Here is a 25,514-nt window from a genome sequence, read left to right as displayed (position 1 = left end):
GAGCCTGGTCAAACAAGGTAAACCGGCCATCATCTGGCTGTGGAGCTTGATAATATATCGGTATAATACTGCACAGTGTTTCTCAACCGGGGGGGGTCCGCGGACCCCTAGTGGTCGGTGGTGTAATTGCAAGGGGTCCGTGAAAATAAAATATCTTATAAAAAAAAGATCCTATGACATATATAGAAATAGGATTATTTTACTCAAATGTGACTGAGACCTTTATCTACCTAAACTATAAAGGGTAACAGGACTTTTTTCTCTAATTACATCGGTTTCACAAGTGTAATTTATTGCATTTTAACAAGAGATCTCGCTCCCGTTTGCATTGTTAAAAGTTGCTGCATAAAAATTCTGTTTTGTTACATATATCTGAAAGTTACTGCATAAAAATCCTGTTTTGTTACATATATCTGAAAGTTACTGAATACATATTCTGTTTTGTTACATATATCTGAAAGTTACTGAATACATATTCTGTTTTGTTACATATATCTGAAAGTTACTGCATAAGAATTCTGTTTTGTTAACTATATCTAAGTTACAACTGAAAGCTCTTATTTTTGCCCCAAAGAGTGAATAAATGCTATAATGCAATTTAAAATGCAGTTTCTACTGTTTCTATCAAATTGCAACCCCCCTCCCCCAAGATCAGTTGGAGGGGTCCTCAGGGTAGATCAAAAATACGCAGGGGGTCCAGGACCCCAACAAGGTGGAGAACCACTGGGGTAGACGACCATTTTGCTGATCCGTGACTCAGACTGGTTTTCTCAATAACGACCTTGTTAACTCGGCAACAGTCTGCTTTCCCGTCACTTCCGTTCGGTTCTGACGGAGTGTTAAAATTAAACAGCGCTCTCGGGTTCGTGTGGTGTGTGGGACGCCAGAGTTGCGAATAAGAGATCTCCATCGCTCCGTTCTTCCACGCCGGCTCGCCACATTGGTGTCAGAAGTGGGACTGAGTGAAAGAATGCAGAGGGAGATCCAGAGACTGGAGCGGGACATCGAGCAGACCCTTTGGCGTTTGGAAAACTTGGCGTGGCAAAAGATGAAACCGACAGAGACCGGAGGTTTTCCAGTCCATTCTGATGGCTCCAGTGCACAGCAGCTCCACCACCTCCTGGAGACCGGGAGGACCAGCATTGGGGAATGCTTCCCGTGCCGGAAAACAGTTTCCCGCCACCATCGACTGACCCTGGAGGCCAGGTGAACCAGCACTGGAGAGCAGCTTCCTGCCACCGTCAATAGCCCCCTGGAGGCCAGGAGGACCAGCGCCGGAGAGCAGCTTCCCGCCAACGTCCATCGCCCCCTCAGGGCCGGCGAGCCAATCACCAAGCAGTCGTCACTTAGCTGGCTCAGAGCCCTGGTGTGACATTGGAGTGCCGTGGCAGGGGGAGCAGGGCCAGATGACGCCGACATTGGCAGCCATTCAGACCGCCAGCAACAAGGAGAGGTTGTTCCCGTTGACTACGCAGCAGCAGGAGGCAGACGTGGCCCTTGCGCTGGTGAAGGGCTGGCTGGAGACAGGACGGTGCCCCAAGTGGACAGGGGTGTCAGCGCTGGGGCCCAAGGTAGAGGCCTACCATTCGCGGTGGGGCAGCTTTGAGCTGCATGAGGGGTTGGTGTACCGGAGGTGGCAGGCTTGAGTGACCTCTTGCAGCCATTGGTGCCCCGTGTGCTCTGTCCCCAGGTTCTCCAGAAGGTCCATGGCTTGGTGGACAGGGCACTATGGAAATGCCAAGACCCTTCACTGCCTCCGGGGGCGGTTCTACTGGCCTGGCTGTCGATGTGATGTGGAGCTGCACTTGCACTGCTGCGACTCCTGCACCCACTGGGCTCAGGGTGGTTCCAGAGTGCAGTGGAAGAGGGCTCATGGCACACGATGCTTTGGGCATCATGTTCGCCAGCGACAGCCCCCTGAACATTTGAGGGACTATGTCTTGGGTGATGGGGTTGTCGAGGATGACCCCTCAGGTGGGGGCTATGTAGCGACCGGGGGAGGCGGTCACTCCGATTGTCGGCAGCTCCGTGCTGGGGGAGCTCATCGACTTATGGGACTGTTGTATGTTTGTGCTCAAATTGTGTTTTAATAATGTTCTATTCATGTTGTGATTAACGTTGTTTGAGGATTTGACTCGAACTGGGTAGACGACCATTTTACTGACTGACTGTAGGACTGTGACTCAGACAGATGTTCTCAGTAATGACCTTGTTCCTCCCACCATCAATTCCCACCCAATTTGGCCTCGGGGATGAATAAAGTATTCTGATTCTGATTCAAAAAGACATGCATGTTAGGGTTAATTACTCCTGTCTGTGCCCCTGAGCAAGGCAATGGAAAGAAGAACTGGAGTTGGTCCTGCTCCTATACAATAGGATGGGTTAAATGCAGAAGACAAATTTCATTGTAACCTGTACAGTGACAAAATAAAGCGGGTTTCTTTCTTCTTCTTCTTATCAATGTCGAGGTAATCGATCAAGAAACTTGGGATATTTTGATTTTGTTAATATTGTAATAGCTGATAATTAAAAAAAAAAAAGGTTGGCGACATTTATACATTATGGAATCGTCGTTTACTGAAACTTGTTTACCGTTTGGACCAGTTGCCCATTCAGTTTCTTGTCTTTCTGTTTTACCTTCTGTGATCTGTCAGTGAATAAAAAAAAAAAAGTAACATCTGGATTCATTTTACCAATTGAAGCTGACATGGGTATTTGTTTAGCCCTCTGGAGGTGTCATGGGCCTAATTTAGCAAAACATCTGGGTGGGAAGCTGCCCACTTGATAACCCCGATGAAGTCATATGTTCGCACCCTTTGTGGCTGTTGCAGTTTGGTAGCCAACTAAGCAATTTGGAAACAGGTTTATGGAGATTTATGACTGCAGTCCCTGATGTCCTCTCCTTCAACAAAAGGACAAGTGTTCAAAGTTGTTTGTTCGAACTGGGTTTTTGTATGGAGCCCCCTAATTATCATTACAACTATTGTGTTAATGTGTTGTTGTCTCCCTGTTCTCTGTGTATGTTGTATGGTATTTATACTATGTGTGCATGCATGTAGTGTCTGTGAGCCTCCATACAAAAGGTTAAAACAATTATGCCCTTGTTAGTGCAGTAAAGTATCTATCTATCTGGACAAGGGATTTAACACCTTTTTATTACCTAATGAACAGTTGTCTGAAGCACTCTTCTCCTCTCCCACAGATGCCACAGAAGATGAAGTAAGTCCACTGGTGAAGCAGGCATTTGCCTCCATACTGGGAGAGGAGACAGAACAACTTTCCTCTAAGGAAGATGAAGAGGAGGACTCTTTGAGCTACATCGATGATGAAGATGACAAGGATTTCAAGGTTGAGGCGGTGAAGTTTAAGGAGAAGAGGCGTGGAAAGAGGGGAAGGGGAAGACGGAAGGAAGTGAAGGAGCAAGAGGGGGAGCAGGAGCCAGAGAACGTGACAGTGGGGGAGGTGTTCGCCCTGGAAATGGAGTTGAACCGGGAGAACAAGAAGATGATGAAGGTGAGGAAGAGGAGGCAATGTGTTTGTATACGTTTGTGGCCACATATAATATATGTGCTGGCTTTTCAAATCTCTGTGTGTGTGCGCGTGGGCATGTGCGTGCTTGTGACTATGTGCAACCAGGAGCGTCGCCACCGCAGTAAGCTGACCAGAGCTCTCAGGGGTCTGATGGGGGAGGCCAACATCCGTTACGCTAGAGGAGAGAAAGAGGACGCCATCTTGATGTGTATGGAGATCATAAGACAGGGTAGGAGGACTACATCTGCTCTCAGTCTGCTTTAGCTCTCGGCATGAAAAATGGCATCCTTGCAAACAGTGTATGTGTGTATCACAAAATAAGCTGTAATTAGTTGAATTAGCTCATCAGTGTATTTGCACATAAATCTTTCATTACACTTTGCTGCAGCTCCCCTGGCCTATGAGCCCTTCTCCACCCTGGCCATGATCTACGAGGATGACGAGGACATGGAGAAGGCTCTGCAGTTCGGTCTGATAGCAGCCCATCTCAACCCCTCCGACTGTGACGAGTGGGTCAAACTGGCTGAGATCTCTCTGGAGCGAGGGAATGTGCGGCAGGCTGTGGTCTGTTACAGCAAAGGTAGGCCAAGACTGTGTCCCTCACAAGCTCTTTGGTTAGCTTTTATGCTAATTATGGCAGATTGAAATAGTCAACAGCTGGCCAAAACCGAAAGGGTGACAGTACTGCCAATTGTAAAATCCACCGTCAAGAGACATGAAAGTAAAGATAATAGTACTCATCACAGTAATAAACTTATTGTGCTTTATTAAAACACTTACAAAGGCATTTATAAAACATCCCCATACATTGATAGATTGACGATGACAGTATGAGTAAAATCTCAAAATCAGTTTAAGAGAGGACACTGAGTTTTCTGAGATGAGGGCAAATCAGTCTCATTTCCCACCTTTTATTGTGATACTGTTCTTAAACTTCTGTTTTCCTTTGGCTGCCTGCCATCCACAATGTGGTCAGACTACAGGGTTTGCGGAACAAAGAACAGAACCCAAGACAAGCAAAGAATACCAATCCCTACGACCTTTCCCCCTCCCCCCTTTTCTCCCCAATTGTATCTGGCCAATTACCCCACTCTTCCAAGCTGTCCTGGTCGCTGCTCCACCCAGGGCTGCAGACTACCACATGCCTCCTCCGATACATGTGACGTTGCCAGCCGCTTCTTTTCACCTGACAGTGAGGACTTTCACCAGGGAAACGTAGCATGTGGGAGGAGCACACTATTCCCCCCCACTTCCCCCTCCCCCTTGAACAGGCACCCTGACCGACCAGAGGAGGCGCTAGTGCAGTGACCAGGACACATACCCACATCCGGCTTCCCACCTGCAGACACGGCCAATTGTGTCCGTAGAGATGCCCGACCAAGCCGGAGGTAACACGGGGATTCGAACCAGAGATCCTTATGTTGGTAGGCAACGAAATGGACCGCTACGCTACCCCGACGCCACCTACGACCATTCAAGATACTGTTTTGTCACTATTCCAATGCTGTGACCTCTCCGTGGAAAAGGCCCAAGCAAACTATGAAATATTTCCCTTAAGGAGCAAGGAAAATGTCTTGTTTGATTTGGCTCTCACTTACCTGTTTCCCTCCGTCCTCTCCTCCCACATCCACAGCCATTAAGTACGACCCCACCAACGTCAGCTACCTGTGGGAGCGCTCCAGTCTCTACATGCAGTTGGGGGAACACAAGCAGTGCATGGATGGTTACCGCAAGATCCTGTCCCTGCTGCCCCTGGAGGAAGGGCAGCACTTCATGCAGCTTTCCAAAGACATGGCCAAGTAAGAATGGGCACAGACAGCCCCCGCCTACCCACCCACACACACATACAGATACTGGCGTACAGCAGATGGTATATAACTGACGATACAACATGCACAAAGCAGAGGATAGACACATTACCACACATACACTCCTGTGGTCAGAAGGCCAAGTATGGAAATATAACTACTACATAGATACATTGAGACACACTCTAAGCAACAGGAATTATGTAATAAAGTTTGGCTAGCATGCCAGGACAACACTGAGTTCTGAACTTATTGATTCTGAAATCTAAAAGGTAAAAAAAGGTATGAAAATTTTCATGATTGCAGTGATAACTTAAGTTTGACTTTCTGCATCAATGTGTGTGTGTGTGTATGCGTGTGTGTATGCGTGTGTGTATGCGTGTGTGTATGCGTGTGTGTGTATGCGTGTGTGTATGCGTACGCACGCACTACAGGAGTTACTATGAGAGTAATGACTTGACCTCAGCGCTGGGTGTGCTGGAGGATGCCCTGTCGCGACATCCCGACCTGGTGAGTGACGAGCTTGTCAACATGGCTGCCGAGCTCTACATCGCTAACCACCAACACAACAAGGCTCTACAGGTAAACCCGTGTGTGTGTGTGTGTGTGTGTGTGTGTGTGTGTGTGTGTGTGTGTGTGTGTGTTCAGATTCAGGTCAGGTTCAGGTTACTTTATTTGTACCCGTAGGTAGATTTGGTGTGCAGTAGACAAGGCATCCATCTTGACACACATTTTACAAACAACACAGAAAATAGACAAATATGAAAAATATGCAGTGTTGCTATGCCTTGTTCATTTGAATGATGACTGCTGGAAGAAAGCTGTTTTTTGTACTGCTTTGTTCTACACCCTGGGACTATAAACCTCTGTCCAGAAGGTAGAAGCTGAAATTCACTGTGCAAAGAGTGGGAGTCATCATTTAAAGTGGAGCTGGTTATCTGCTAGAACTGTCTGGTGTACAAGGATGCTGGGTTAAGCGGTGACCAATCGGCCTACTAACAATTTGATTCAGAGAGTTTCTCTTCTGTAAAGAGAGGTTTCCAAACCATGACACCAAAGAAAAAGATAAAATCGATTCAATAAAAGCATGATAGAATAAAGCCATCATGGTTTTGTCATTGTGGAAATAGGACAGTTTCCTCAAACAAAACAAACACTGGTACGGCCTGTTTGCACATGGCTTCACAAGTCAATTTCATTTTATTGGCATGTCCAGAGTGTCTCCCCACTTGCCGCCCAATGACTGCTGAGATAGGCTCCAGCATCCCCGCGACCCCGATTGGGATAAGCGGCTTGGATAATGGATGGATGGACGTATGGCCAAATATCACAAATTACAATTTGCCTCAGGGGGCTTTACAGCAATACAACATCCTGTCCTTAGACCCTCACATTAGATAAGGAATAACTACCTAAAATAAACCTTTAACAGGGAGAAAAAATAAGAAGAAACCTCAGGGAGCGCAACAGAGGAGAGCTCTCTCTCCCAAGATGGACACATATGCAGTGGATGTTGTGTGTACAGAATAAAACACAATTTACAGAATACGACATTGAAAGAGGATGACAGAATTATAATGGAATAAGATATATGATGAGGAGGACACCAAGCAGTGTCCAGATGCCACCCGAACAGCCTAGGACCTGAGCCACGCGACCACCATGTAGACCTGGCCGGAGGACAGACTACACATGCACACAGTGGAGACTCGCATCACACCGTTTACATACACGGGAGAAGAGACAATAAAAGACATTACTCACACATGGAGAGAGAAGGATACAACATTGAAACAAGGTAACAAAATTATATGGCTTTTAGACAAATATGAAGAGTGTGATGTGGAGGATGCCAAGCAGCATCCAGGTGGCGACCACCATCACCATGGAGACCTGGGAGGAGGACAGGTTACACGTGCACACAAGGGAGACTCATGTTACACCATTAGAGAGATAGATATATTATTTATTAGCCACACGACCAAGGCCGGGGGGAAAAAAGTGTGCGTGTGTGTGTCTGTGTGAATCATTTTGTATTTCTGAATATTAATAAAGCAAAGCAGTGTGTGTGTTGTTTTTTTTTTTAATCCTACGTGTGTGATGAGTTATTTAAGGTGTGTGTTTTTGACAGCGGAGTAATCTCATTGCCATATTTGTGTGGAATTATTCATTTGCGTTTGTGTGAGCGGGTGTCTATGCGTGCACATACCTGTTTGCTTACATGCACATAGAATTGTATATTTTTTGCATACGGCTGCATGCATGCCTGTGCGTGTGTGTAACATGCAGGTGTATGTGTGTGTTTTTCTCAGGTCTTAGTCCAGTTTTCTGGTATAGTTCTTGTGAGAGACGAGCCCAAATCAGACTCCGCAATGCCAACAGAGGAGCAGAGACGGGAGGACAAGACGGGGGAGGAGAAAGAGAAGAGCGAAGGGGAAACTGACTCGAAGACGCCAGCTGAGAAGACGGTGGAGGAGCTTGGTGAGTGGCCCTCGTCACTAAGGCAGGACGAAATTGCTATAAACGTGTTAAACACTATTTTTTTCTTCATTTGACTATATGAATTTTTTTTTTATTATTATTACCGGATGTAAACCACACTTTGATGTCTTGATGAAACAAACAACTTGACATGTTTTCTTGTTCTGTTTATCCCTGTTCAAATTAAAGTTGAATAGCACAGAGTGATGAAATCAGGATCTTGTATGTTGAAACCGTTAGTGAATTCGCTGCAGTCGGGGGGGTCGGACCCTTTAGTTGACCAGTTCGTGCAGTTGCCCGTGGTGTGGGCTATCCAGGTTCGATTCCCGGCTGCCCCCTGAACTTGCTACATTGAATACATTACAATCGCAGGTTGAAAACCAGTGTCCATGGGGGCATTTCAAAGCAAACGACTCTTAAAATGGGATCACATGAAATGGAATCTAAAGAAACTGTGCTGTTTTTGTGTTCAGTAGATTTAATGTCCAAAGTGTGATTGTACTAATACCTGCTGACAGCGTTTCATGATAAGGGCTTCTTTTTCAAGGGCAAATTCAGAAGTGCCCATTTGTACAAAAGCTCAGAGGGACAGTAAATATTGGCTTCTTTCTATGGACCAGTGGGGATGTTTTTAAAATGGAATAATACAGGTCCTCATTAGACCCAAGGGCCCTTTCTCTTGTATAGTGCACCAAAGCACCGGAAGGTTGAAAAAAAAGTGCTTGCTGATTGCATGAATTATACAGCAGTTTCATACAGACACCACAGCTGTGGAAGGGCACGGTGACCTCCTAACCAGAATTCAGATAGGAACTGGTTCACTTGTGTAATGTGTAGCAGTCTTGTGATGTGTCGGTATCGGTTTTGTCAGCTGTTGAATTTTAATGCCCCCTTCACCCCCACCCCCACCCTTGCCCATGTTCTACTAGATGAGTAAAACAACATTGAATCTCAGTGAGCAACTTATCGTTTTTATTATTATTTACCTTCTCTGCTCATTATTATTTTCTTTGTGTGGTAGAGTGTGACGCCAGCCCAAGGGAAAGGATTATGATTTTTCTCTGAGCTCCCTCTGCCTCTTGTCTGTGTCTAGGTGAAATAAAGGAAGTAATAGTGCCAGACAACGTCCCAGTGGACATCAGAGCCAAGTTAATGGTCTGCCTCATACACCAGCATGTCTACAACCCCCTGGAGGTAAGATTGGGGCTGGGGTGTCTGGGGTTTGTATCTCTTACTGTCCTTCTCTGACTGACTCTCTCTCTCTCTCTCTCTCTCTCTCTCTCTCTCTCTCTCTCTCTCTCTCTCTCTCTCTCTCTTCTGTCTCTCTCCCTCTCTCTCTCTCTCTCTCTCTCTCTCTCTCTCTCTCTCTCTCTCTGTGTCTCTCTCCCTGTCTCACACACACACAAACTCTCTGTGTTCTCCCTCAGGAGATGCTGAGATCGCTGATGCAGCAGAGTCCAGAGGAGGTGGGTGATCTGCACCTGGATGTTGCTGAAGGCCTTCTGGAGGAGGGCAAGTATAGCGCCGCTCTGCCCCTGCTGGCTGCCCTGGTCAACTCCACGAAATACAACCTGGCTGTGGTCTGGCTTAGACACGCAGGTAGGACCCAAGCGGAGAGTGTGACTAAAAATAAAATAAAAGTATGTCTGTGAATGTTCTCATTCATCCAGGTCATGGTTATCCAAAGGAATTGAATCAAGTGCAACTGGACTTGGTATATATCCGTGAAAATAAAAGTAGACTTTAAAATGTCTAAAATGCTCGGGCAAGTATAATTCATGAATTAACTACTGCATTTGACAAATTGCAGGGAGGTTGTAATATTTAGTTATTTCAGGTTGGGTTTCTTTCCCCACACAACTTCTTAGAAGAGGTCTTTTTCGTGTATAGTGTCTCATCTCTAGTCCTGTCTGCAATTTGTTAAACCTGTTCTTTTAAAGACAGTGAAATTATTGAAATTATATAGAAAAGGCTCAGCCCACATGTTGAAATTCATATTGCTGTTACTCTATTGAAGGCAAAATGTAAACTAATAGTTTTTGTTTGTGTCATGGATTGTTAAAAGACAAATCTGACATTTGGGTAGGTCACATGCACTCCTTGTCATAATCTGTCACATTGTGAGTAACGCCACCTGGCTAGCGTGTTTCAGGCAGACAGGCATCTACCTTTCTTTTCAAAATGCTGCCTCCTCCAACTCCCTCCCTCTCTCCATGACACCTCTGTCAGAGTGTCTGAAGGCGCTGGGGAGGCTGGAGGCTGCAGCAGATAGTTACACCAAGGTAGTGGAGATGGCTCCCCAGCACTTGGAGGCTCGGCTGTCCCTGTCCACCCTCCAGCAACAGCTAGGCCGGCCGCATTGTGCCCTGAAAGCCCTGGAGCCCATGTACAACACCGAGACACTGGCCCTAGACTCTTCAGCTGCACAGAAGGTAAGGGGCGCATTGGCATGGATGTCATTGTCTGTGTGTGTGTGTGTGTGTGTTCGAATGTGTTAGGGCTGAAAAATGTACCACATGTATGTAATCACATGTTCAGCCTCTCCCTTGCCCTCCATTTGTTTTTTTTGTTTTTTAAATTCATTTCTGATTTTTCCCTTTTTTCTCCCAATTTAGTGGCCAATTGATCCCTATTTTAATTCAAACACCCACCCTCGTACTGCATGCGTTCGCCAACTGCATCTCTCCGGCCGGCAGTCCGGAAGGAGACCGCCTCCCCACTTTCGTGACAAGGCGACTCCAGGCCAAACCACTGTTTTTTCCGACACACACAGAGACGCATTCACGTGACGAACACAAGCCGACTCCGCCCCCCTCCCGAAGACAGCGTTGCCAATGATTGCTGCTTCATCGAGTCCGGCCATAGTCGGATCTGACGAGACCGGGGCGCGAACCCCAGTCCCCAGTGGGCAACTGCATCGACATAAAGCCGATGCTTAGACCGCTACACTACCGCGTACCCGGCTCCATTTGGTTTTAAGAAGTGATTGTTGTTTTTTGTTTTAGCTTTTGTTGCAACGGGGCTTAAGTTTCAGGTGTGAGTCATGTTCTGTCCTCCACTTGCCTTTAAGAAAGTTACAAGACAGGCGTCTGGGTAGCGTGGCGGTCTATTCCGTTGCCTACCAACACGGGGATCGCCGTATCAAATCCCCGTGTTGCCTCCGGCGTGGTCGGGCGTCCCTACAGAAACAATTGCCTGTGTCTGCAGGTGTGAAGCCGGATGTGGGCATATGTCCTGACTGCTGCACTAGCACCTCCTATGGTTGGTTGAGGCGCCTGTTCGGGGGGGGAACTGGAGGGAATAGCGTGATCCTCCCACGCGCTATGTCTCCCTGGTGAAACTCCTCACTGTCAGGTGAAAAGAAGTGGCTGGCGACTCCACATGTATCGGAGGAGACATGTGGTAGTCTGCAGCCCTCCCCGGCTCGGCAGAGGGGGTGGAGCAGCGACTGGGATGGCTCGGAAGAATGGGGTAATTGACCGGATACAATTGGGGAGAAAAAGGGAAAGAAATCCAAAGAAGAAAAGAACGTTTGAAGAAGTAAAATTTTGTGTGTGTGTGTGCAGGAATTAAAGTTGCTGCTACATCGCTCAACCCTGTTAAAGACCCAGGGTCGACTACAGGACTATCTGGACTCTGTGATCACTATGCTCTCCATGCTACTTAAGGTAACACACGCACACGTACTTCCCCTTGCTTTTCAAGGGAAAGATTTTTTTTCCAAGTGACTGCTTTAACATTCGGGAAACACACACACATACACCCAAAAACCACTTGCGAACACATGCGCAAAAAGCAAAAGACCACCAACGCTTGTAACGAGAGAACTGCCTTGCTTCCACACACGGCTCTGGATTGCTCCAAGTGATAGCTAAATGAAGGTCTTGCATTAGCGGGTTTGACGTTACTGTAATTGTAATGACAAAATTGGTTTGTTGTGTTCTGCACTATTTTCTTTACTGTCAATTCAGTTTCCTTTCAGCAGACTGAAGAATTTGATCTTTGATATAGCTTCTACATGCGCACACTGTTTTTGATTTGCATCTTATTTTGTGTACCCTTTTGTGTGCAGTATTTAAAATTCACATGTATATTTTGTATGTGTTTTGTATGCTAGGTGGCGATGCACCGTGCCAAGGTGTGTGCACGCTCTCTTCTTGTGTCAGGGGAGCGTCACATACGACTGGTCAAGGTCAAGGACATGCAGCTGGAAATCACTGACCAGGAAGCTGCATACCAGGACATTAGTGGTATGTGTTTATGTGTAATGCTCCTCTTGGTGGATTATTTCAGCTGTAGCCACAGCAAGAGCAACTGATTATGTCTATAACAAGAGTGTTCATGATCCTCTATCAGTCTGCTACACATTGACTGTAATGTTAGCCATGAGAATCAATTATGATCATTAAGTTCATTATGCATTATGATATGCTAGGCCCTGCTATACCCAACTATACATGACTATATTATACTCTCCTATCTTAATAATAATGGTTATTGATACTTGTAATACCAAGGTTTCATTAATTAGATCTGATTATGTCAACAGGAATACATGACCAAAAACTGCTGTGTTACAATCTCTTACTACTATGTACCGCTGTCATGTGAAACTGCCCATCCCTTTAATCAGGAAAGACCAGTGTGTTGTCACGGGAGGAGTGGTGGCAACTCCTGGTGACCTGCTTGCACACAATGTCTGAGGTGCACCGCTACGCGGAGGCAGAGCTCCTGGTCGACTCAGCCATGGAGTTCTACTCCTTCTATGAGAACAAGCCCAAGCGGAAGGAGCTGGAGTTCTTTGGCCTGTCCGCCACCCTCCTGGACCACAACCACCGCAAGGCCTATGACTACCTCCGGTAAGAAATATTAAAATACAGTGCTGCGAAAAAGGATTTGTCCTCTTCCTGATTTCTCCTATTTGTAAAAATTTGTCACATGTAATTGTTTCAGATCTTCATACAAAATGTCATATAAGACAAAGACAACCCGAGGAAACAAAAAATTCTTTTCTAAATTATAATTTTATTTATTTGAGGAAAAAGTTATCCAACACCAACTGACCCCTTGTGAAAATGTAATTGCCCCCTTACATACTCAATTAAGCAAATTTAATTGATCATTGGGTTCAGTTGGAGCAGACACACCCAAGTTCGATTACTGTCAGCGCTGTTGAATCTAAACATGACTTATATAATATATATTAATAATAATGATAACTTTATGAATATATCACCTTTCTAAACAGAGTTACAAAGTGCTTTATATGCATAGAGTAAAATAGTGAAAGACATGGGGGGGGGTAGGTACGGTTAGCAAAGCAAGAATTACAGGGGCAATTACAAATATGAATATAAAAATAATAAAATGAATAAAACAACCAATCCATCCATTATCCATCCATCATCTGAACCGCTTATCCTGCTCTCAGGGTCGCGGGGGTGTTGCAGCAGTCATTGAACAACCAAACCAAAAATAAATAAAAGCATAAACATCAGAATCAAGAATTAAAAGCAGATTTATACAGGTGTATTTTGAGTAGTGACTTAAAATGGGGGACCATTTCAGCTCGCATGATCTCCTCAGGCAGGGCATTCCAAAGTCTGGGGGCTCTCACAGCAAATGCACAGTCACCTTTAGTTTTTAGCTGTGACTTTGGAACAGATAACAGAGTTTTGTTTGAGGATCTCAGGCAGCGTATTAGGTTGTATAGAGAGAGCAACTTGGAGATATAAAGAGGTGCCAAATGAGGTGATGCCATTTAGAACCTTACCATCAATGTGAAGTGGCTACAATGTCTGAACAAGCAGCACACTATGCCACCATCAAAAGAAATTCTGGAAGACATGAGAAAAAAAAAACTATTTTGAACGGGTTACAAAACCATTTCTAAGAATCTGGGACTCCAGCAAACCACAGTGAGAGCCGTTGTCTCCAAATGGAGAAAAAACTTGGAACAGTGGTGAATCTTCCCAGGAGTGGCCAGCCGACCAAAATTCCCTCCAAGGCCGCAGCGACGACTCATCCAGGAAGTCACAAAAAGCCCAGGACAACATCTAAAGAAAGGACTGCAGGCCTCTCCAGCCTCAGCTAAGGTCATCATTCATGATTCAACAATAAGGAAGAGACTGGGCAAAAATGGAATTCATGGGAGAGTTGCAAAGACGCAAACCACTGCTAAGTAAAAGAAGCATTAGTGGTCGTCTCACATTTGCAAAAAAGCACATAAATGACCCCCAAGCCTTTTGGGATAATCTTCTGTGGACAGGCGAGTCAAAAGTGGTTTTGAGGGGGGGGGGCATCTGGGTAAAGTAGCGGTCTATTCCATTGTCTACCAACACGGTAATCGCCGGTTCGAATCCCCTTGTTACATCCGGCTTGGTCAGGCATCCCTACAGACACAATTGGCCGTGTCTGCGGGTGGGAAGCCGGATGTGGGTGTGTGTCCTGGTCGCTGCAGTTGCACCTGCTCTGGTCGGTCAGGATGCCTGTTCGGGGGGGAGGGGGAACTGGGGGGGAATAGCATGATCCTCCCGTGCACTACGGCCTCCTGGCGAAACTCCTCACTGTCAGGTGAAAAGAAGCGGCTGGCGACTCCACATGCTTCAGAGGAGGCATGTGGTAGTCTGTAGCCCTCCCTGGCTCAGCAGAGGAGGTGGAGCAGTGACCAGCATGGCTCGGAAGAGTGGAGTAATTGGCCGGATACAATTGGGGAGAAAAAGGGGGAAAAATCCACACGAAAAAAGTGGTTCTGGAAGACACAGGTCCCATTGTGTCTGGCATAAAGCACAAACAGCATTTCATGTTAAGAACGTCATACCAACAGTCAAACATGGTGATGGTAGTGTGATGGTGTGGGGATGCTTTGATGCCTCAGGGCCTGGAAGACTTGCCATCATTGAAGGAACCATGAATTCTGCTCTCTACCAGAACATTCTGAAGGAGAAAGTCCGGTCACCAGTCCATGATCTGAAGCTGAAGTGTAATTGGGTTACGCAGCAGGACAATAATCCAAAACACAAGAATAAGTCCACCTCAGAATGGCTCAGAAGAAACAAAATTCAGGTTCTGGAGTGGCCTAGTCAAAGTGCTGACTTGAACCCCATCGAGATGCTGTGGCAGAACCTTAAACGAGCAGTTCATACTTGAAAACCCTCCAATCTCGCTGAATTATGGCAATTCTGTAAAGAAGAGTGGGCCAAAATTCCTCCACAGCGATGTGAAAGATGATCTCCTATGATAGGAAGGCTTTGGTGGCGGTTGTTGCAGGTAAAGGCGGCACAACCAGTTATTAATTTAAGGAGGACAATTACTTTTTCACATGGGTGATATGGATGTTGAATAATGTTTTCCTTCAAATAATGATCAATAAAAAGTGTGCTTTTTGTTTACTCAGGTTCTTGTTGTCTTATATTGCATTATGTATGAGTATATGAAACCATTCATTGTGACAAATATGCAGAAATAAAGAAAATCGGGAAGGGGCAAATACTTGATCATGGCACTGCATTCTCCTCTGTCAGTTGGTTATGATATGAGACTTTCTAACCAGTTAACTACTGACAGTACTCGACCTCAGACCAGCACTGCTTTACTGCCGCAGATCAGAGTCAATCAAATTGTAAGACCAACAATGCCTATCTGCTACCATAATGAGAACGCACAAGAACTCAATTGTTTTCTGGTCCTAAACGTTGAATATGAAATGGCAACTCTCTCTCTCTTTCTCTCTTCTCAATAGAGTGATGCTGATTGACAATGTGGAGCTGCCTCAGCTTTGGAATATTTTCAATCAGGTGTGTGGTGTGGGCGTGGTTGCGTATGTGTGTGTGTGTGTGGTCATTATCATGTCGATAAATAACTGAAATGTGACTTTACACACATTTTATTTCCAGATCACATTAAACTCTCAGCACCAACGTCACCATCGCTTCTGCCTGCGGCTGATGTTGAAGAATCCCGACAACCACGCCCTGTGTGTCCTCTGTGGTCACAACGCCATGGTGTCTGGAAGCTTCAAACATGCTCTGGGTACACCTACACACACCCATGCACTGCAGAGACACACACTTGTGGGTTATATTCAAATACTCATGTTTGCATGCATGCACACAACGTACTTTACCCATAAACAGACTAAAGGTAAATATACACATTCAGACACTTAGTACACACACACACACACCACACACTATATTAGCCTCTTCCTCACAATGCATTCTGGTACCAAAAAAAAGAATATATAAACTTACAGTATATTCAGTGCCAATTAGCTTTCTGTAATTTCGAAAAACAGACCATAGATCATTGCGTTCTCGTAAAAATTTCATTTTATTTAATAAAACAAACAAAAGCTTTCACATGTAAAAACACTTATTTTGGTTTCATGCTAGTGTGTATCCCGTAGGGATGGGACGATATAGGATCTTATCCTAAAAAACACTAACGAAAAGTTGATTGTAGTGAATTTCCCTTATCAGGATAATCATAAATGGGGATAATCATGAATATCGCCTCATAAGTGACTTGAAAAAGCTGTTGGCAGGTCAGATCCGTAACTTCGGGATAAGGATTGGCTCTAACCGGGAATCCCGGAAGCGAGACCTAAGCTCGCTTCCGGTAGCTGAACACTGCAACACTGCAGCTGAACCGTTGAAGGGTCCAGCTGCATGGGTTGCAATACTACGCAACACACCCACTTCACTACATGACACTCACTTTACTACATGACATACCCACTTCACTACATGACATACTCACTTTACTACATGACATACCCACTTCACTACATGACATACTCACTTTACTACATGACACACCCACTTCACTACACGACTGACCCCTAACCATCTCACTCTGCATGCCTAAACCTAACCAAGTGGTTGTGTCATGTAAGTCTAAACCTCCTGTCACCTCCTTGTTTTGTGCGTCTTCAGGCCAATATGTGCAGGCCTTCAGGACCCATCCCAGTAGCCCACTCTACTGCCTCTGTATTGGACTCACCTTTTTCCATATGGCATCACAGAAGTTTGTTTCCAGACGACATCAGCTGATACTGCAGGTAAAGTTGTGTCTGTTTGTTTGTGTGTGTGTGTGTGTGTGTGTGTGTGTGTGTGTGTGTGTGTGTGTGTCTTTAAGTATCAAATAGTTAAAAGTTCTGCTGTGTTGTAGGCTATGCACAACTATAGTTCAGACCTGAGCATGTGAGTTATCAGTCTGAATCATACATTCTAACAGGAATTTCTCTCCTGATAAGATTAGACGTGAAATTGCATCTAAGTCCGAAAAAATTGAAACGCTGTTTTAAAAATTTTTAATTTTAGGAAGCTATCTCAGGAACAACATACATATCACAGTTTTGGGTATTATATCACCCATCAGGAAACACTGTTGTGCATTAACCCTAGACCATTCTAGTGAGTTTGCTGACATCTACAGGTTAAAAAACATGTAAAGTCTGAAGGGCCAGTTCACCCCAAAGTCAAAAATACTTACTTTTGTTCTTACCTATAGTGCTCTTTATCCATCTAGATAGTTTTGGTGCGAGTTACCAAGTTTTTGAGATATCGGCTGTAGAGATGTCGGTCTTCTCTCAAATACTCCCACCAAAACAATCTAGATGGATAAATAGCACTACAGGTAAGAGGAAAATGTGTCTTTTTGATTCTGGGGTGAACTGTTATTTTAAAAGCATGGTGGGCTTGTCTTGGTTCTCTGTGATGTTATTATAGCAGGATTAACATGGCTGCAGCTATTAACAATAATTATGGGTCTGTTGGATGTAGCGGTGCCAAAGAACCAGCATTAACAGTACTCTTGACAGTTAACCTATCGCTCAGTCCCGCCCCTTGAATGCAGACGAGCCAATGGCAGTGTAGTACCAAATGCACGCAGGCGCTCACTCGGACATCTAGAGCTAACGACTCCATTAAGTAGCATCAGAGTTGCATCAGAAGGTTTGGTTTTTGTGATGTTTTATGGATATTAGTTGAGCAAAAATGGTCAAACGATGTGAATGGGGTACATGCAACACTGATACGAGGTATCCTGAGAGGGTAAGCAGTGGGGTATATTTTATCCCATTTCCCAAACCAAAACAAGACGGAGCCAAATGTCTCCGGTGGATTAAGTTGTGTGGCAGACCACACAGTCAACTCAACGTAACGAAGATAAACAAGGATGTCTACATTTGTTCTAAGGTAAGGCAAGATTGTGTGTAATATACTTCATTGAAAGTAAATTAATTTATCTTACCCTGCATTGCACGAACAATGCTGGTCCTGGATGATGTTATCTGCCATCGTGATGACCGTGAGATGAGGCTTTTCCCTCTTGCATTGTGATCTGTAAACTCTGGCCTCCAATTTAAGCTTGTCACCCACCATATCTAGTTTTAAATTTGGTACATATCCCTCCATAGGATAGTGAAGTCCCCTTTGATGGCTTCTAGACGAAATCAGGTCCTTCTGTCTCTAAAAGTTATGTATAGCCTCTTCGGATATAGTTTTGACACCGATAGCTGCCTCGGACAAGCCCGGGTAGCTTGTCCGAGTAAGCAACAGTAACTAAGGGGGGCGGGGCTTAGCGATAGGTCCATTGTTAGTGCTGGCTCTGTGTCTGTCTGTCTGTCTGTGTCTGTCTGTCTGTCTGTCTGACAGTCTGTGTCAATGCTGATAGATGTGCTGGCACACCTAAATCAAGCAGACCCATTATTAATGTTAGTAGCTGCAGCTGTGTTTATGCTGCTATGTGTACGTCACAATATACCAAGACCAGCCTGGTATGTTTTTAATATTTTAAAATATTTTTAACACGTAGATGTCTGCAAACTCACTTAAATGGTCTGATGTTAACCCCAAATCATATGTTCAAGTACTGATGTAATACTGTCCTCCGCTGTTGGCTTGTAAGTTAATAACCATAGTTTTGTATTTTGTCTCTTCTGTGTGTGTGTGTGTGTGTGTGTGTGTGTGCGTGTGTGCGTGCATGCATGTGCATTCCCCAGGGTTTCTCCTTCCTTTGGCGGTACGTGGAGTTTCGTGGAGAATGCCAGGAGAGCATGTATAACCTGGGCAGAGCCCTGCACCAGATGGGCCTGACCTACTTGGCCATACACTACTACCAAAAAGCTCTGGCGCTGCAGCCACTCACACTGGAGGTACGACACGCACGGATTTCCTGCCCCCCCCCCCCAGGCTCTATCCTCTCTTTCCCTGTAATCCTCTGGTTTTCCCTCTACGTCACCCTCCCTGGTCCATTCACCCTCATTTTTCCTCTCGTGCCTCCTCCCTCTCCAACCCCTTTCCCACAAACACCAACCATTCTGTTTTGGTTACTAAAGCTGACGCTTCTCAAGCTATATCTCAGAGAGCTTTGGGGCTTAGGCTAAAACAAGATGGTCCACTAGACGAAATGTCCCAGTAACCTAAATTTGAAAGCAGATCCTTCTTCGTCAGCCATTCACTTTTCTGTACAATGTCACTGTATTAACGTCCACCAGTGACTTGCATAATATTTGGGTGTCCCCTTTGGTTGTGGGATATTAAGCCATATTTTGTCCAAAGCCAGTTCATGGCTCAGACCCTCATTGTGTTGCACCTGCAAAGATTCTCCATGTCAGCTTGAGGGTGCTTTCTCACCCTTATCGCAAACATGCATAGTACAGTGCAAGATCATTGTTTTCAATGGATGATGTAGCTGCACTCTCATAGACAGCTACGCAACCCTAAGCAAAGCAAACTGCTGTATAATTCCACGTTTCGCACACAAATTTCATCTTAAGTGAATTATAACATCCGGATATGCTGACCTCTACAAGGCGTTTCTCACTGCATTCCAGCATTTACAAGAGGTGGAGGTTTATTTTTTACTGATTTCTTAGTGACTTCTTGTGCTCTTGCTTGTGCTCTATCTCATGTAAACTGTGTGTTTGCGATTATGGTATAAAAGCAGCTTGAGGCTTGATTGGCTTTGGCAGCAGGATGGTTCAACTGGTTGCTCCAAGGCCAGGCTACATGAAAATAAATGTGACCGAATTTGACATGCTTGTGTCGTCGCAGGCAAGTGTGGTACAAAAGGTTATGAATGTCGGAAACTTCTTATCAGCCTTGTGAAAGTGAAAGGCAAACCAACGAAGGCGCCCGGGGTGAGCCACATTGTCCCGACAGAAAGCCGAACATCATGTCAGAGCAGTTTTGCCTGCCCCAGTGTGACGGCTTCAAATACGTGTTGACTAAGATTGACAATTGGGGCGACATGTTGCTCGTCAACAGGAAAAGAGGAAAGCTAACAGCTTTGACTAGGTGTCGTTCCCACAGTACATGATGGGAAGGAACAAACGTGTTTATGCCACAGTCCAAACATGTAGTGTGTGCTGCCTCAGTAACAAGACAGGTCAAGATGTTGGATGACTGTGTTTGGATGATCTGATACACTTACCATGCGGAAAGTCAGAAGGTGTTAGTTAAGTTATTCCTCAACTGAAAGGTCAAGATGATCCTCTACGCCAACATAGGTGTTGAAGCACTCCCAATTCCCACCTGCCCCAGGGGCAGGGAATCAGCTAGATGACCTTGTTCCCTAGTCACAGGGTCAGAAGAATTTCCCCCCTTTTAAAATGGATAAAAAAATTAAGAAATAAAAGAAAAGAAGTCAAATGATCACAGGCTCTCCTGTAAATCTGTTGTCAAGTCAGTTTTATTTGTACAGCCCAATATCACAACTTACAAATTTGCCTCAAGGGGCTTTACAGCAACACAACATCCTGTCCTTAGACCCTCGCATCGGGTAAGGAACAACTCCCTAAAAAAACCTTTAACAGGGCGAAATAACAGGAAGCCTCAGGAAGAGCAACAGAGGAGGGATCTTTCTCCTAAGATGGACAACGTGCAATGGATGTTGCGTTTACACAATTTACACAATACAACATTGAAAGAGGATGAACAGAATGATAATGGAATTATAAAATTTATGAAGAACATGATGTGCAGGATGCCAAGCAGTACCCAAATGCCACAGGAACAGCCCAAGACCCAAGCCATGCGACCAGCATCACCATGTAAAAAAAAAAACAACCCCAGGATAACAAAAATTATATGGATTTATAAGATATATAAAAAGCAAATGTGATGAGGGGATTGCCAAGCAGCGTCCAGGTGATGACCACCGTCACCATGGAGACCTGGGAGGAGGACCGACTGTGTGCACACAAGGGAGACGTGCATGACACCATTCACACACAGAAAAGGAGAAAGGAGAAGACATAATTTGGAGAGAGAGAAAAGACATGTGAGAGAAGAGAACAGTTTGCAATAGTCATTAGTCATAATCAATTAAGTCATCAAATAGTCATAATCTATACGCTATAATCTCGTCGGCAGAACAGTGGTTGGTAAATTCACTGAGACAGAAACCGACCCACCATGTAGTACAGGTTGTGAAGTACTCAACTTCAAGGTAGCTAATTGTAAGCTAAGGCAGAAAGATGAGTTTTAAATTTAGATTTAAAGGATTCAACAGACTGATTGTCTGATGGCAGCAGGCAGGTTATTCCACAAGAAAACCAGAGATTTACAGGAAATTACCTTTATTCCTCTTGTGGTTTTGTCTTATTTCTCTTCATCGCTCTCTAATTGTCTTTGTACTAATCTTCATCCCCACCATCTTTCTCTCTCCTTGCCTCTCACTCTCGCATTTCTCTGTCAAATCAAATCCCTCTCTTGTCCCCCTTTGTATTCCACTTCTCTCTCCTCTCTCGATCTCTCTCTCTCTCTTCTCTCTCTCTCTCTCTCTCTCTCTCTTCTCTCTCTCTCTCTCTCTCTCTCTCTCTCTCTCTCTTCTCTCTCTCTCTCATCTCTCTCTCTCTCTCTCTCTCTCTCTCTCTCTCTCTCTCTTCTCCTCTCTCTCTCTCTCTCTCTCTCTCTCTCTCTCTCTCTCTCTCTCTCTCTCTCTCTCTCTCTCTCTTCACTCTCTCTCATCTCTCTCTCTCTCTCTCTCTCCAGGGTATACCTAATGACCAGGTGGATCTGGGTAGAGAGATAGCTTTCAACCTTTCCCTCATCTACCAGGCGAGCGGTAACATGGATATGGCCCGCCAGCTCATCAACAAACACTGTATTGTCTGAACTCACATGCACACATTAAACATACGCACAATTGTCATCACTGGCGTTTTGTGTAGAATGTTTTCCAAATACTGTGGGTAAATGTAGGCTGTGACACCCAGGTTTGTTCTCAAACCCAGGCTAAACGAATGGCGCGCTGTGTTTTGTTTTATTTAATGAATGTTTTGAGCAAAACGAACGCACCGCACGCTGTTACCACTTGAAACACAAATCTGAAAGACAATACTAGATTTAAAAACTGGTAAGAATGTTCCAAGTTGGAAAACAATTCGTTTCCCCCCAATATTACTGTGAACGTTATCATTTAGTCATTTATTTCTGTAGAATTTTGTCTGCAGTTCTAATGAACACCCACTCACAACCTAATTTTCAAATTAAAACTCCTTAATGTCGAGTTTGATTTGAAAATCAGGCATGATTGGATTTCAATTAGAACAAACAAAATACTTTCCCGGTGAAAAATCCAATATGGCATGAACATGAAGTTTGTAGTAACTGTTTTAGCCGCTCTCATCATCTTTATCATCATCATCTCCGTGATCATTTGCAGCATGGCTGTTTTGCAGAATTTTTATTTTTGTACTGGAAGACAACATTGTTCTCCTATGAGTATATCAAGACAGTTTACAATAAACAAAACAAAAAAACAAAAACACTACCTGAAACTTGTTGCGGGCCTATCTGTAAATGTGTTTTTTTCTCAATCAACCAAACTTTATTGATACGGCTTAAAAAGCAATGCGATGGACTTGGCACTAAAAGAAGGTAAAGGGATAAAAGAAGGCGACGATAAGAACGGAGCGGGACCTTCCTTACACAACAGAGTGGAGCCTCCGCGACTCGCAAGGATACAATGTATCGAACGGCGGATTCTAGAACCGATGACCAGCGGGTGAATGGGGGTTGATACAACCCAGACAAAAGGCAGGACGGACTCTTAATTGCTTTCTTTTGTTGTCGCCCGGATTAAAACCGGGATTATAATAGTAAATCCCCCACCGAGGGGTGGGGGGGGGGGACACATCAGCCGCCGGCCCGCCGCACGGTAATCCGGGCTCCCGGGGAGCGCAAGAGACGGGCCGCTGGAACTGCCGTCGGCCCGTGCAAACATGGAGGCTGTCGGCGAGGCCCGGCTGCGGGCGGCGAGCTCCGCGCAGTAACGCCGCGCCGGCCGGCCGCGCCCGGCCTACATGGCGCACTGGTGTCGGACGCATCACGTCAGGCAAGGAGACGGCTTTCGGCGTTACGTCACGGAGGATGCTTTGGGGGGGCGAGGAGAGGAACGTGTCCGCTAGCTAGCGGAGGCGGAAGCGGGGCGGCGGCGGCGGATGTGAAGTCGTCGGCCCGACTATAAACAAGATACCGACCGCGCGTCTCGCCTGAGCCCGGCCGCCCGCAAGATGCCGCGGAGATCGAGGCGTTTAAAACAGAAAACTGGAGAAACCGGACGTCGGACGCCCCGACGTTTTTGAGCGAGTGTTGGCGTTGACGGCGTCCCGGGGGTAGGAGGGGGGTGGGGGACCGGGTGGGGGTGTGTGTGGGGGGGGCGGGGGAGGGGGGGGGACCGGGTGCGCGGTGCTGTGGTGTTCGGCTTTAGAGCGCCGAAGCCCGGCGTGGGGAGAGGATAGAGCACCGGCGGGGCACGGCCCGTGGTTTGTGGGTCCGTCATCCACGATCGGACGCGGGGGTCCAGTCCAGCTGTTGGGGTGAGGGGGGGGGGGTGAGTATTTCGGTCAACCGACTCGTCGCCAAGGAAAGAAAAGAGGCTATGGTGGTTGTTGCTATGGGAAACGGTCGCCTCGTCGGAAAGGTCTTCTAAAGGAGCTGGCGTGGTAAGTGAAATTCCGTCAAGACGTTCGGGTCGTTTGCGTTCTAACGGCGCCGCGATTGGGCACCCGGGCACCCGTTCGCGTTGTTTGGCGGAGATGAAGACGTCACTCGTCTTATTTCATCCAAAATGTGCATCCAAAACATTTATAAACGAGCCACAATTATCTCCCCCCCACCCCCCACCCCCAACTAGAGCCTACCCCCCCCCGCAGGGTTTGTGTTTGTGTTGTGTGAGATCTTGAAGTGGCTGTGATTATTGCCTCTGATAACAGCGATAGCTGGCACATAGCTGGATGTGGGGTCTAAGATAGAGGGAAAACGAAGAGAAATACTTGGGACTTGAAGCAGCGCCACGTTCCCACGTATTTTTGTCGAGAGACAACATTGACAGACTCCTCTCTCGTGCAATGGGGGGTCCAGACTCCGGACATCAATTTCCACCTTGAAATATTGCTCTCTTTTTTTCTCTCAAGAGAATGGATCCAGCTGTTTATGTTGCATATGAGTACATCAGAATGCAGTGATAGACAGAGACAGGCCGGGTGAATAGAAGACACATCCCTTCCTTGACACCAGTTACATACGTTAATAAGATAGGACAGGTCTTGAGCTCATCTCCTCTTATTTCCCCTCTAACAGCCTCCGCCAGGATCTGGCCCCGAGCTTAATCTGTACATAATAGACTATGGTGAAGGCTGGCTATTCAATAGGTCGCCATGGGGATCAATTAAACATAGGGAGGGGGGGAGGGGGATTGGCAGGTTGTCTCATCAAGTAGAATCAAATGTTTATCGGGATGCCGCTTCTTCGCTGCTGAATCGGATTTGAATGTCTAAAGTCTAGCCATTCACAGACTAACAACACCCCGTCTTCCGATTTTTCCAGATTGGCGAAAATCAAACATTAAACCACTGGAGGGGAAAATAATGAGACCTGCTATAGTGAGAGTTTGGCCGCCTACCTCTCTCTGCCAGAACTAACGGAAGTACAGGCCTCAGTCAAATCACACCAGTGTTTGGTTGGTGTGGATTTCAGACTCTGGTGGTGAGACTCAATACACAACTAAATGTTAAGGGGCAGGCAACAACCTTAACGAGGACCATTTGGGACACCTTTTTTTGCACTAGGGTATTCATGGCTTTCATCTGTTCCCTTACCCAACTATTCCCAGGTCTAAATGCCTGACCCTTAACCTATCCATAAACCTTTAACAGTAACCTTTTAACCCTGACCAAAACCGGACATATTTTGGGGCTTCACTCATCTCACCCCCATTGAGCAATCCTGCATGGTCCTCACAAGGTTACAAGTTCACGTACGTGTGCACACACTCACGTTGGCACAAAGGAATGCAATGGGTGTGTTGGGGACAGGAAGCTGTCGCCTCTGTTAAGGCTGCTTCATTGTTCTGCAATCATGCTATGGCTATTTCTGGACTTTGTTGTGTGTGTGTGTGTGTGTGTGTGTGTGTGTGTGTGTGTGTGTGTGTGTGTGTGTGTGTGTGTGCGTATGCACGGCTTCACTCAAAATGTTGGTTTTGTGTTGAGCACAATTCAGCCTCCCCCTTCTTTGCCCAGCTCTCACGTCAGATACTGGTAGTCCATCTCAGACTTAAAATGTTGACTTTAGTCTCATCCATGTAGCATCTCAGAGTTCAGAGTAAGTCAGACACCATGAAACGTACGCACACTGGCCATTTTATGTGGTACACCTGCTTGTAAACGAAAATAGCCCAACAATG

The 25,514-nt window shown here is 45.7% G+C and overlaps 2 protein-coding genes across 3 annotated transcripts in view; both read left to right on the top strand.

Annotated features, from left to right (window-relative positions):
* gtf3c3 (general transcription factor IIIC, polypeptide 3) overlaps positions 1 to 22,317 on the top strand; it is a 22,682-nt gene extending 365 nt beyond the window's left edge. Inside the window, exons 2-19 of the mRNA XM_056301351.1 lie at positions 1 to 17; positions 3,203 to 3,513; positions 3,637 to 3,760; positions 3,920 to 4,111; positions 5,165 to 5,330; positions 5,774 to 5,921; positions 7,652 to 7,820; positions 8,914 to 9,014; positions 9,248 to 9,419; positions 10,050 to 10,252; positions 11,387 to 11,488; positions 11,938 to 12,070; positions 12,454 to 12,679; positions 15,562 to 15,616; positions 15,716 to 15,851; positions 16,757 to 16,881; positions 18,826 to 18,978; positions 21,821 to 22,317. The exon at positions 1 to 17 is cut by the window's left edge and continues 68 nt beyond it. Coding sequence (XP_056157326.1) covers positions 1 to 17; positions 3,203 to 3,513; positions 3,637 to 3,760; positions 3,920 to 4,111; positions 5,165 to 5,330; positions 5,774 to 5,921; positions 7,652 to 7,820; positions 8,914 to 9,014; positions 9,248 to 9,419; positions 10,050 to 10,252; positions 11,387 to 11,488; positions 11,938 to 12,070; positions 12,454 to 12,679; positions 15,562 to 15,616; positions 15,716 to 15,851; positions 16,757 to 16,881; positions 18,826 to 18,978; positions 21,821 to 21,943 — 2,656 coding nt within the window. The 3' untranslated portion in view covers positions 21,944 to 22,317. The remainder of the gene's footprint in view (positions 18 to 3,202; positions 3,514 to 3,636; positions 3,761 to 3,919; positions 4,112 to 5,164; positions 5,331 to 5,773; positions 5,922 to 7,651; positions 7,821 to 8,913; positions 9,015 to 9,247; positions 9,420 to 10,049; positions 10,253 to 11,386; positions 11,489 to 11,937; positions 12,071 to 12,453; positions 12,680 to 15,561; positions 15,617 to 15,715; positions 15,852 to 16,756; positions 16,882 to 18,825; positions 18,979 to 21,820) is intronic.
* A 1,301-nt stretch (positions 22,318 to 23,618) lies between these two features.
* LOC130131346 (E3 ubiquitin-protein ligase HECW2-like) overlaps positions 23,619 to 25,514 on the top strand; it is a 59,909-nt gene continuing 58,013 nt past the window's right edge. For both annotated transcript variants that reach the window (XM_056301007.1, XM_056301006.1), the window contains exon 1: positions 23,619 to 23,775. The gene's annotated coding sequence lies outside the window, so the exon portion shown is untranslated. The remainder of the gene's footprint in view (positions 23,776 to 25,514) is intronic.

The sequence above is a fragment of the Lampris incognitus genome, chromosome 21 (assembly GCF_029633865.1).
Source record: "Lampris incognitus isolate fLamInc1 chromosome 21, fLamInc1.hap2, whole genome shotgun sequence".
Lineage (NCBI taxonomy): Eukaryota > Metazoa > Chordata > Actinopteri > Lampriformes > Lampridae > Lampris > Lampris incognitus.
The sequence above is the reverse complement of the archived record's forward strand: the minus strand, read 5'-3'. Positions and strand labels throughout refer to the sequence as shown.